The sequence below is a fragment of the Haplochromis burtoni genome, unplaced genomic scaffold (genome assembly GCF_018398535.1).
Source record: "Haplochromis burtoni strain Fernald_Lab_line unplaced genomic scaffold, NCSU_Asbu1 Contig_56, whole genome shotgun sequence".
NCBI lineage: Eukaryota > Metazoa > Chordata > Actinopteri > Cichliformes > Cichlidae > Haplochromis > Haplochromis burtoni.
In genome coordinates, this window is record NW_024582417.1 from 2,546,781 (window position 1) to 2,559,547 (window position 12,767).

A 12,767-nucleotide genomic window follows, 5' to 3' on the forward strand; every position below is an offset into this window, starting at 1 on the left:
ACATTATTAAATTCTCTTGGACTGAGGTGTTAAACAGCTTCCACAATAACAATTATCTTTGGAAGGATGGTATTTTGGTTGGAGTTGCCCTTGGAGAATCAAGGCCACATTGGAGCTTTTTTGGTGGCAGATTTGCCCAACATCTTAGAAAATAATTTTAAGCCATTTTCGTTTTTGACCTGTGATTTTTGCAGGGTTCAATAGACTTTTTGTGCTTTATTGGCTGAGAAATTTTCCATGTTTGCAAAAAAGACAACTGACAGCAAATTTGACTGTTGACTTAATTACTTTATTGTATGCATTTCACACAGGATCCAATACCCTCCCTAAGTTGGCAGTGGCGAAGAGCCAAAACTTGTTTAACCATGGTGCATTGCATTACTGAAAAGTTACCTTGACCTCTTTACTCTGTTTACAGAATACACAAATAGCATTACAAAATCCCTTTATCAAAGCAACTTAATGTTTTCCACAGAGTGTTTTACATCATTCCCCACCTTGTAACAGATTCACTAAGACTTTTAGCTTTAGACATTGAAGCCAACAGTTCAATATGTTTCTGTAGAAAGTCCTAATCTCCCAGTACCCCTTGAAAGAGTTGCAGAGTTCTTTAAAAACTTGCATCAATAGTCTGCAAAGCAAGCCAGTAGGGATAGAAGCTTGTTGATGAGTCACTGACGTTACATCTGATCACACAAGTTACAAAGCCAGAGGCACAGCTGCATGAGCTTGCCACCCAATGTTAGGTTTTAAATTTTCACTTGATCATTTCATTTCTAGTTCACCCACATTTAGTTTAAGCCAAGCCTCTAAAAATGTTTGGAGACAAGCCACCAAATCTGAAAAAGACCTCAGGATCATGTGAACACAGACATCTGCTCAACTCGTGAGTCAAATTCAGCTTTCAGATCTACCAGACCCATTCATGTAGATTAACATTTTGAACAGTTACAATTTGCAGCATTTTTGAAGACAATTGAAATAAAGACACATGCAAATGTCTCAAGTTGACTTCTTTATCATGTACATTTAAGTATAAAGAGCACAAAGCCATGTTAAGGTCATACAGCCTGTGTTTGACACAGTGAACACTTACAGCACCTCAAAAATTACCAGATCAATTAGCAAATAATCCACTACATATTCACATGGAGTCAGATTTACAGAGATTTAAGGAATAAATATGCCTCAAGAAGTCTTAATAAAAGGATGTCTGCCAGAAACTGCGATTTTAACCACGAAACATTTCTGGCTAAAAATTAAATATGGTGAAGTGGATAAATGTAGGTATAAATTTTAGATTGGCAACACTGATAATGTTTTAACATTTCACTGTAGCAATTTCAAGACTTGAGGTAGAAAAGTGAATCTGATCTCCAATTCTTTTTGTGTCAGTTTAAACCAACACTTCTTTGTAAAAATGGCCCCAACTGTTTACTTAGCTCTAGAAGTCGATTACTTGCTGATGCTTAAAGCTCTGGTGATGAGGCACTCGTTTAAAGTACATGGCGTGTGCATTAAGGAAAGGGGTTGGGTGGGTTATGATTGTAAGAGGGAGGAGAATCAAGAACTTTAGCTAACAGACTTCAGCTTGGCCCATGGGTTTGTGCCGCGCACCTCCAAAGACGGCATGTCGCAGAAGATGTGATTGCACAAGTCTTCCAGTGGGGGCTCTGGGTCTGTGGTGGCAAACTGAGCTGCATCCTCGATTTCCTTTCTCACTTCTACATCAATTTCCTACAGATAAATAAGGACAGTTAGACACTGCAGCAAAGAACGTTTGGTCAAACCAATAGAAGCAGAGAATAGACATATTTTGTTTACCATCGTACTTCAAATGGAGAAGGCTACTAAAGCTCATAGAAGCATAACTCTAGCGCGGTAACTAGCTTGTGCCCCTCGTTCCATGGGACTATGTATTTTTCCCACCTGTTTATAAAGACTTTAGCATTGTTCTGTCTCAAATGCATTTTCCAGTCTATGAATGCAATTTTCCTCAAAGACAAGGGATGAAACCGAGAGGATCTCATCTTAAATTCAGCTGTAGAATTTTACACTATTGTTAAAGAGCAGGCACTTTCATTAACCTCACCTCTAAAGCATGCTGTTCACTTTCACTTGACAGACTAAAGCTAACCCAAATGTCAGTATGCTTAGTCAGAATGATCTTAAACTCACTTGGTTATTAAGTTGTTGCAGTATGACTGTCTTTTAATACCCAGTTACAAAAACAAGGACTCTTGTTTGAGGCTTCCAAATTGTCAGAAGTGTTGGCTCACAGAAATGTGATTTCTATATCTGAAGCATTTCTTACCTTGAGCTCCTCCACGCTAGCCATGTTGTTGCTGAGCATGCGGTCCTTCAGCAAGGAGATGGGGTCACTCTTACTGCGCACTTCCTGGATCTCCTCACGTGTGCGGTAGCTAAAAGGGGAGAGGGTGCAGGAAAGTTGGAGGGATGCACTACTATTGCTATCAAATGCACTTTGAGGATTTCAAATGTTTTGTAATATTACTTTTGACAAATTTAGGCTCATTTTGGAAAATCCAGTGCCTTCAAAATTTCTGTGATCATTTCTATGCAGATTCAAATGAAATTCAAATTACTTTGAGGTGTGAAGTCTATCAAATAAAGAAATCTGATAGAAGATACTGAATCTCAATTCATCCCTAGGCTGTTGTCAGGTCACTACAAAGGGGGTACATGGAGACTACTAAGGAGCAGAGGTAAGGGGCACAGGCACAGTGAAGAGAAAATCTGTAAGATTAAACTGTAGGTGAGAACTTTAGCCACTTTAAGTTGTATCAATTTAAATAATCAAGTAGCCTAACGTTTACCTAACGCCAGGATCGCTCATGCTGTGTCCATGATAGCGGTATGTCTGGAGTTCCATGAGAATAGGACCCTGAGCAAAGGACAAAGAAGTTACAGATCCGAGTCGCATTTCCTGCACACGTCAATATAACATTTTAAACGTACCTTCCCAGAGCGACAGTGATCAGCAGCGAACTTGGTTGCTTCCCGGACACAGAGAACATCCATTCCATCCACCTGTACACAAAGTTACTGAGTATTTTTCTTTAATCTTATCTTACAAAAAGTAATAAACTGACATGGTCAACATGCAGATTCTACAAGTTTATGGTAGCACCAAACACATTTGAAAGTGTTTACATTTCACGAACACATCACTCCAAATAGCATTTAGCACACTTCCATCTAGTGTGCATTGTGTTCGAGACAGTCAAGGTTAATCATTCATTTGTAATTTTGATTGAACAAACCCAAATTGAATAACTGTTCGATTACTAACAAATTGTGCAAGATATCAGCTTCTGTCAAGTGTCTGTTGCTCTGCAACAGCTTAACATGTAGCTTTACATGTAAGAAATGTGCTCAAGCATGCCAGACCCTTACCCTCAGACCAGGAATGAACTCTCCTCTCTTGAAGTAATCTGTGCTGGCTGCAGCTCGCTCCACTGAAGTGCCCATGCCATACCGGTTGTTCTCGCAGATAAAGATAACAGGCAGTTTCCAGAGAGCAGCCATGTTGTACGTTTCAAAAATCTGGCCCTGTGAAATATACACAAGACTTTAAAAGGGTGTCCTGTAATAGAAGCCCAGTTACATCAGTTTAGATTCTCCTTTGTACTAAGGCCATTTATTATCCTTTAACACTTCCCAGAATTTAGTTATGTTGTGCATTTAGCACAAGTTTGCTCAATTCCCACAGAACAAGATTAAACCTACTGCAAAGTAAAGTAAATACTGGCCAGGTGTAGATCCAAACGTGTTGCTCTTTAACCCATTTATGTAAAAAGAAAAAAGAAAAAAAAGCTACACATACCTGGTTGGCAGCACCATCACCATAGAGACAGACACACAGCTGGTTGTTGCCCTGAAACTTGCAGGCAAGTGCTACACCAGCACCCAAAGGAACCTAGAGAAGTCCAACATTGAGTAAACTTCAGTGTTAAAGTCTAAATGTACAAGTGTCAGTTCAAACCAATGGCCCTGTGAAATATCTTGTAATGCAATTAGATGATCGTAAACCATGGAAGGCAGAACGATAAGTAACAAATTTAAAGCAAAGCTGCCAAATGTTATACTTACCTGAGCACCAACAATTCCATTTCCACCATAGAAGTGTTTACAGTACATGTGCATAGAGCCTCCTTTGCCCTTTGCAATACCACCTCTTCTGCCTGTGCGTGAAAAAGATATTAGGTGATATTAACAAAAGCATTTACAGCTCAAAGTACATCATCAACTGAAATTTGTTCCTAGGTTCAGCCAGACTAAATAAGTTTCCTAGAACCGTAATCTCAGGGACTAGAAAACCAAGCTGAAGCAGGGCCAGCAACAAATGTGTCCCGCCTTCAGTCAATTAGGGAGACATTTCTAGTTTCATCATTTTATAACTTCAATAGTCTATGTCCTGGGCTCAACAGCTTCCCTTTTGGGAAAATAAAGATTCAAAACCTGCCAAGTTACTCCAGCACCAACTGAACATTTGCCGCTTTTCACAGGGGAGTCAATTCAAAATGAGTCCCATTGTGTACTGATATTTAATGTCTTCACCAACAACTCACCGGTTAGCTCAGCCATAATCTCCTTCACAGTCCCTCCCCGGGTGTAAGTGTAGCCATGGGCACGGTATGCCGTGATCAGGTGGTCTGACAAGTTAATTGAGGCTTCAATACCAACAGCACAAGCTTCCTATAATGAGAAAACAGCTTGACATGTCTGGTTCTAAAGGGAGATTTATTCTGAAGAGTAATCAATAAATGTTTCACAGGGCAACACTTCAAAACTTCCACTCCTCCAAAAAGTTTAACATCCTTGCCAGATATTCCGAAATTTAAACTACCATCCCTAACTTTCATTGTAGATCAGAAAAATCATCCAACCTGGCCATCATACAAGTGGCAGAATCCTCTGATGATTTTCTGCTTGTAGAGCTGATCTGCCTTCAGCTCCATACGTCTCATCGTCTGCATGATGCGGTAGTACTGCAGACCCTCATCACGAGTCAGAACCACCTGAGTGGCAGGGCCCTCATCCAGCTTGAAGAGGTCACATTTCTATAGAGAAGCAAATACCCATGAGTCAAACTGCCAAGTGCCAGTCTGTGTTCACGACATCACAATTTCAATCTTACCTTTATTTCAAAGGTAGCCTGGGTCGTGAAGTCAGCATATGTGCGTGCTGACATAATCACTGCAGCCCCCTGTGAGAAACAAGTATGCAAGAGCTTTTAATCTATAAAAGTAATTCGTGTCACATTTTGAGACAACTACAGAGATCATATAACTTCCAAGGCACTCATTTTTACAGAGTGCCTTCCCATTAGTCTGTTAAATGCTTCGACTGGACTTTTACATGTTAGCCCTCATCCCATTTACTGCAAAGGTTCCTCCCCCAACCAGCCATTATTATAATTTGTCCTTCATAGGACCTGGTTTATAGTTAAATCATTCACTGAATAGTCTTTAAATGGATTGTAACTAAGTTTCCAAAAGTTTGAGTTGTCATCTGATTTAAGTTAAGTTCTTAACAGCAAGTTCAGACTATTAAGCATTAGTAAGGTATTAGCATGTGCTTAATTCATCTTTTATATATTGTTACTCCTCCTTAGTATGTAATTTATAACATTTATAAATGACCATGTACACCTATCATTGCTGTACATGCTGTAAATGTGTACATCTATCACTGTTACTACATGACGGCTAGCAATAATCATAATCACAGTCATGATAATATATCTGTATTTATGAATGGAATACTAAGGAAGAGTAATGCTATATAAATGATGAATTATGCACTTGCTAATACCCTATTACTACCTTAATAACGCTTACCCCTGTGACCTTATTATAAAGCACCACAAAAATATCAAATACAGTTGTTTTATGTTTCGGTTTTTTTAAAGTGATGTCAGAACAGTAAAGTGAGTTTTCTTGGCTGTCTCAGTATTTAAGACTGATTGTTATTAATGCTAGCTTTCATCCTTCCTTTAACAGTTCCCATTTCCATTCATTTAAACATTAACTAAGTAGTTACTGACTGTCCGCTGACATTGAAACTTTAAATCTGTGCGCAAACTTTTACCGTGTTAGCTAATGAAGCTATCATTCAGGCTTACAAGGTCAGAACAGCGATGACAGTTTTGTTTTGGGTCGACTGGCGCTCTTCGCGAGACTACATTTTGCAATGTTTAGCTAAGTTCGTTTAAAGGATTAAAAAAAAAAACAGCACTTACATTCCGCTGGGCACTGGCTCTAAACACATTAGAGATGATGGCTAGCATCTTTCCTGACCTAACCCACCGCAGAACCGTCCTAATGTCAGGATGTGTCCTTCCGGCTTGGGGCTTCTTCGCTGTCTTGAATATCGGCAGATAGAAAGCGCAACTGCCGACAGCGGGCCGTGTTCGAAGTAGAGGAGAGGTGTGGTTGGTAGTGAGTGTAGGAAATGCAACACTGATCAGTGGCTATTTAATAATATAATTTCTTCGACCCCCCTATATTTGACAAGGACGAAGACTTTAGATGTGCGGTGGTGATGGCACTATGAAGCCTTCTGAAGCACTGAAGCTTGTATTGAAAAAGGGTTCATTACCCAAAGCTTTTCAGCAAAGTCTTCTTTGGTGCCATCTTGTGGCCAAAAGTATGAAGAACAGCTTGAATCTAAAATTCAAACTGCTTTAATATGATCTACAGAGCTGAGTTGACACCTTTCTGGGGGTGATGTTATATATCTATTCGATTAACAAATAATTTGGATGAATAAACCTTTGTTGTTTGAACATGTGCCATAGTGTGATCTCCCTTTGTTTGACCTTGGGGAAATTTTCTAACTGAGGAATAATTGTATTAAAACTATATATATAATATTATATATATATATATAATATATATATTATATATATATTATATATATATTATATTATTATATATATATATATAATATATATATATATATATATATATATATATTATATATATATATATATATATATACTATATTTCTGAAAACAAGTGTTAAGTACTTGGCACAGGTTAATAACGAACTAAATGTGGATACTCTGGACTAAATAAAATAAAGCAAAGTGTAATATTAGCAACAAAAAGCTTTATTCCTAAAAGTAAATGAAATGTATGATGGAAATGTATCAGAGTGGATTCAGGGTAGAAAGGAGCACAATGGATCCAGTAGTTTGCCTTGAGCATGATGTAAGGAAGGCTCAAGTGAATCCAGAGACAGTCGCTGCAGAGTTCTTTGATATTAAGAAAGCTTATGACATGCTATGGAAAGAGGGACTTCTAATCAAGATGCATTTGCTGAATATTGGAGGAAAGATGTTTAACTGGACCAAGGGCTAGATGGAAGAACAATAAAAAAAGGGTACTGACCTATCAGTTCAATGTATAGTGGGAAATGGGATTCCTCAGGGGAGTAGATTAAGTCCGACCTTGTTTTCTATTATCATAGATGATATATTTTTGAATACCAATGGGGATTCAAATTGTCAGTAGAAAAGACAAAGACCATCTTGACGAGAAACAAAATAAGGGAGTACAGACTGAAATCATGAATGAACTGGAGAGCGTTAAAAGTTTGCATTTCATAGGAGTGAATTTTGACCAAAAGGAAGGAAATTTCACTTGAAATGATGGAGACTTCTTCTATTTCTGTTGTCTGTGTTTTACTCACACACTCAGGCTCTGTAGTCGAAGCTACTTCTGATTAGCTCATTAACCATCAAGCTGCTGTCAGGCGCCCTGCTCCTTTACCGCGTTACACCTCATTTAGAAAGCATACTGAAGTGGGCAGACAGTGATGCAGGGAGAGCAACAGTATCAAGCTATTTTAAAGAGGCAGGGCTAAATAAGAGCATCCGAGGGCTCGTTGAATGGTTAGTGACATTAAATGACTACAAAATCCTACAGGAGGCAGTAATGCACCCACCCAGCTGCCATCAAGAACCAAAGAAGAAGAAGAAGAAGACGAAGAAGGAGAAATTCAGGTTCCATCGAAGTAAATCTGATACCCTGATATCCTCAGTTGATCTGTGTGCCCTGATAGCTGGGGTGTGTTTTATTGAGTACAGTGTGTTAAATTATTACGAAAATTGCTACATGGGCTTAAATATATCTATCTACACAAAATATATCTATCTACACAATGACACCATGTTTATTACTCTCGTTGCAGTGATGGGGTCCTTGAGTAAAAAAATCTCAGTTTAAGTATCTTTTACAGATACTTAAGAAAAAGAAAGAAAGAAAAAAATATATTAGAACTTTTCTGATGAGGCATTGGTGGGCATGCTTATCAAAACTATGGATGCCTATAAGACTAAAAGGTTATGAGTTTTTATTATAACACTTGCTGATTTTCCTAAATCTTGCCTCTGATATACACCTTCCATGTAATAAGTATTAATAAGAGACTAATAAAATAAAGTGAAAAACTAAACTCAAACAACCACGTAAAAATGAAATAAAAAAAAAAACTAACTAACTAGAAAACACAAAGCTGTATTAACTCTGGGTCACACACTGTTAGTGATTGCTAACCAAACCTGTTTGGGAATTTCAGACAAGGTTGCACCGCCATCCACTAAAAGGAGCCAACCCATCCATCGTTGCTGCAATTTAGTTACACGGACCCCCAACTAGCTGCAGAGGCCACAGTTGTAACAGTGCACTCTGATGGATTTAAAGTCCTGCATCTCTTGTCTTAATTTCTCAACCACAGGTTTCTCAGTAGCTCCAATGGCCTCTTCTGGTGTTTTGGACTCAGCAGCCCATAAACTAGGCTCATAATCACCTGAAACAAAATTCAGTATACATAGATCCCCTTCCATCATATCACAGGTGTTTTTCTTCTAATGCTGGGTACACTCAAGCAAAAAACAAAACAAAACAGATTTGTAGAAGCCACAAGCAGCATGTTGATTCCTGCTGCAGTGAAGCCATCATCGCAGCTGAAAGAAACATCTAGCCTGGTTGGAGACAGTCAAGTCTCCAACCAGGCCCCAATTCAGACCCCTGTTGAATTGGGGCCTGATCTATGAGCTGGATCAGCTTCGCACAGGACAGGAAAGGCTTGTGAAGTCAACCCTTGTTGTCTTCCTCTTGATTCCTATGCATAGGAACCAATAACTGAAAGAAAATAGCAGACTGAATAGAAAAGAAAGGAATAGCCCTTTATTGAACAAAAGAACTCATCTGATGCTCCACTTTCCAGAGATAAGCCATTCAACACTTAATGTGAAAAAGCTACCTCTTGATTCAGAGGAAGTTAACAGTTTAATCACTAGGACAACAACTTTGTTGCATCTATAAAAGAACTGGTGAATGCATGGCGATTGTATTGATTTTTTTCACATTTTTTGACTGGTTGCAACTTGTGGTGACTAAATGGTTTCCCAAAACTTGGAGATGTTATGCCCTCATGGCCACTTTTGACACGACAACCATCTTCCTGATATGGGGGACCTCTCTGCAGTCACTCCAGAGAATTGTCAAAGGTTTGCAAATACTATCTATCAGATTTATAAATGCAGACAGGTTGCCAACATGTTGCCATCAGTCTGAATGAACCTGTCAGTGAGCACCAAGTGAGGAGATCCGACTCAACTGGCTGTTCTATTCCAATAGAGCAGGAAGGGTGCTGAGAAGAAATGTAATAGATAAATGTCAATTTCTGTATCCAGACAGAGACAGATGTGTGATTTTTAACAGTTTGACACAGTTTATTGCTGTATTATCAGAAACAGATTGCATGGAATTGCCAACTTCACCACATTCAGTCTCAGACTGGTAGCAGACTGGCTCTGTCTTATGACAACATTTATGGCAGGTTTTAGCGATGGTGCACTTGACAATGTAATTTTGCAACAAAAACAATACAAGTGAGATAGTTTTGTTATGGGATTAAACAGATGTTGATAGAATTTAACTAAAAAAGAAAGTTGATAAATTGCAATGCTCATCATATTGCATAATGCTGAAAAATAATATAAATTAAACTTGTAGCATGAGTGACGTATTGTGTGTCTGGTCATTCCCACCTCTACTGCATACCCACCTGTTTTCGGCCACTGTATCTATCAGATTGATGATATTGTGTCCTGCATGTCTTTCGTACAAAACAAACTTCTGTATAAACAACACTGTCACAATAACGAGCCTTTTCTTGAGTTGTGTGCCACGCAGTTTTAGCTTAATATAAATTATATTTGCTGAAACGAGGCTATTACAATTAACAACAACAACAACAACACATTGCTTACACATAGTCTCCCCGCAATCTGTCGCTGCGTCAAAGTGTGCTCACTCTGGGCCCGCCTGCTGTTTGCACTGAGTGGAAATCTCCATCTGCCGGTAATGTGTGACGGCCCGTGTATGAGTGCGCGCTCACGCCGTGCAGACGCACTCTGTGGTTTGGCGAGCACACGGGGTTGTATACGCTTTATCATTGCCGCTTCATGCCCAGCAGCATTTCTCTCTCCTCCATCCACGTTTCACCACAGCCGCATAGCGACCTTCAGTGCACCTCGCTGAATGCTGTGTGTTCGTGTTGGTCCGCCGTGGCTGCGATTATCACTGCTGCTGGAGGGAAACGGATCGCCGTGCTGCATCACTGTAGCCCGCTTTGGATGACATTTGGGTGTAGGCTGTTCTGACTGTAATAGCTACCATGGCGAAAACAGTCGCCTTATCCGGCGCAGTCACAGGTAAGCCTGGTGTATGTGGGGTTTGTTTACACTCCTCGTCGTGGATTTAAAGCAGACTCATGCATGACGCAACTCATATTAGCGCTGCTGCTTTATCTGCCTGACGCTGTGCGGTGATGATCCAGCTCCAGCGTCTTTTTTCTCTCTCCCACTTAATAGCCACTGTGGGGATGGCGGTAATGTCTGTAAAGTGCATGCCCGACCTCACTTTCATTGAAAAAAAAGCTAAATCACTAATCCAGAGTAAACGCGAGCAAGAGAAATGCGTTGTTTCTTTGTGTGTTTCTGTCGTTGTGTGAGCTGTGTGGGGGTAGATATCAATGCTAGGGCTTTGATAGGGGCTCCCATGCTGAGCCCATGTTGCTCTTTATTATTATTACCATTATTTTTGTTTTGTTTGCTGTGACGACGCTCAAAAAAGGTCCAAATGGGTGGAGGTACAAGAGAGGCCCGTGGGTGATTTTACAAGAAGTCATTTCTGTTCAGACTTCGTGCAATAAAAATAGCAATAAGCTGAATAATAAGCTTTCACTTTGTTTAGCTTCCACCCTGTACACCGTGAAAGAGGAGAAATATCCCTGATGCACAATAATCAAATTAACTATCATGACGAAAGATTTGCCCGTGTCACTGTAGTTCACTGCTTCATACAGGAGAAAGAGAAAACGACTGAATATTTACACCTCTAAATGCTTTTAAAGCAACTTCATCTCCATGAGCTCTTCAGCTTCCCCCCCCCCCCCCCCACACGCACATATATATAAATATACATATAGATAGATAGATACACACAAATTTATTTTTAATGTTTAAGAGTAATCTGACAGGCTCCTCTATAAAACAGAGACAACCTGGTCTTTATTACCCTCAAAGCCATAAAAGCTACAGTCAATAATTGCAACCACCTTACTCAGAGGTAGAATTACCTGTGAAAATATAAAAGAGCTCATGTCATCATGGAAATGTTACAAATCGATAAGTGAGCACAGGAATATGTTTAATGAAGTCAGCTGAGCATTAACGTTTAGCTCTCGTGTCTGATGTCAGTCAGATCATGCAGAAAAAGGAGTCTGTGTTGTCTGCCAGATTTCAGCAGGCAATAAAAGCCCTGACTGGAAAGGAAGTAATTCACTTGATGAAGTGAAGCGACTGGCTGTGTGAGGACAGTTCAGCCAGCGACGCACAGATCGATTGAGTGAATCTGTGGAATTAAAAATTTTCATGGCTGGGCTTTACACTGATGATGTGCTACTGACTTATTTCAGGATTCATTTCAGGACAATAGTCATCTCACAGTATAATATTTGATCATTAATCAAGGGGCAGGGATAGCTCAGTAGGTAGAGTGGTGGCCCCATGATCGGAAGGTCGGGGGTTCGATTCCCCTGAACAGCTACCCTGAGGTACCCCTGAGCAAGGTACCATCCCCACACACTGCTCCCCAGGCGCCCAATGGCTGCCCACTGCTTCACTGAGTGAATGGTTTAAATGCAGAGAGGGATTTCCCCACGGGGAATAAATAAAGTGCTCTTTCTTAATGTGTTTGTTTTGACTCTTGAACTTTTAGAAAAGGTGTTTGTTCTAAATCTTAAAATCCAAAAGGGTTTATATTCTGACTTATTACTGTAATTTATGGGTGTCAATCTATTTATTAAGGGAAAAGACTTAAAATGAGAACACATCATGTGACTGTGGTTTGTTTTGCTGTGCACAAGTGTTGTGCAAAAATAGAATTTGGGAATTTAAAGTGTTATAAATGAGTTTTTGGCCTATAATGTGTGAAAAACATCCCAAACATATGTCTCATGAAGTTACTTTGAACGAAAAAGGAATATCACTGTCACATGTTAGAAGCTCCAATCAGTTTTTGGTAAAGTGACTGTTACATTTCCTTTGTTTATTTGGGTGGAAAGTGTTAGTGAGAATAAAAAAATATGTTTTTCAAGATAAATCTGGCCAAGAGAGCAGCAGAAATTGTCACAAATATGACATCACAGTTCCATAAACATACTTTCAT

At 39.5% G+C, this 12,767-nt stretch overlaps 2 protein-coding genes across 5 annotated transcripts in view; one reads left to right on the top strand and one right to left on the bottom strand.

Moving 5' to 3' along the window:
* Positions 1-267: 267 nt before the first annotated feature.
* On the bottom strand, positions 268-6,533 carry pdha1a (pyruvate dehydrogenase E1 subunit alpha 1a). The gene is made up of 11 exons (XM_005922236.3): positions 6,266-6,533; positions 5,162-5,230; positions 4,911-5,084; positions 4,593-4,719; positions 4,114-4,205; positions 3,848-3,940; positions 3,418-3,573; positions 2,980-3,051; positions 2,838-2,905; positions 2,315-2,423; positions 268-1,737 (listed from the first exon to the last, which is right to left on the bottom strand). The coding sequence occupies exons 1-11, from the start codon at positions 6,311-6,313 to the stop codon at positions 1,573-1,575; spliced, it is 1,173 nt and encodes a 390-aa protein (XP_005922298.1). The 5' UTR covers positions 6,314-6,533; the 3' UTR covers positions 268-1,572.
* A 3,855-nt stretch (positions 6,534-10,388) lies between these two features.
* map7d2a (MAP7 domain containing 2a) overlaps positions 10,389-12,767 on the top strand; it is a 12,463-nt gene continuing 10,084 nt past the window's right edge. For 3 of the 4 annotated variants that reach the window (XM_005922238.3, XM_005922240.3, XM_005922239.3), the window contains exon 1: positions 10,389-10,750. In XM_005922238.3, coding sequence (XP_005922300.1) covers positions 10,714-10,750 — 37 coding nt within the window. In that variant the 5' untranslated portion in view covers positions 10,389-10,713. The remainder of the gene's footprint in view (positions 10,751-12,767) is intronic. The other variant, XM_005922237.3, reaches the window with a different exon arrangement.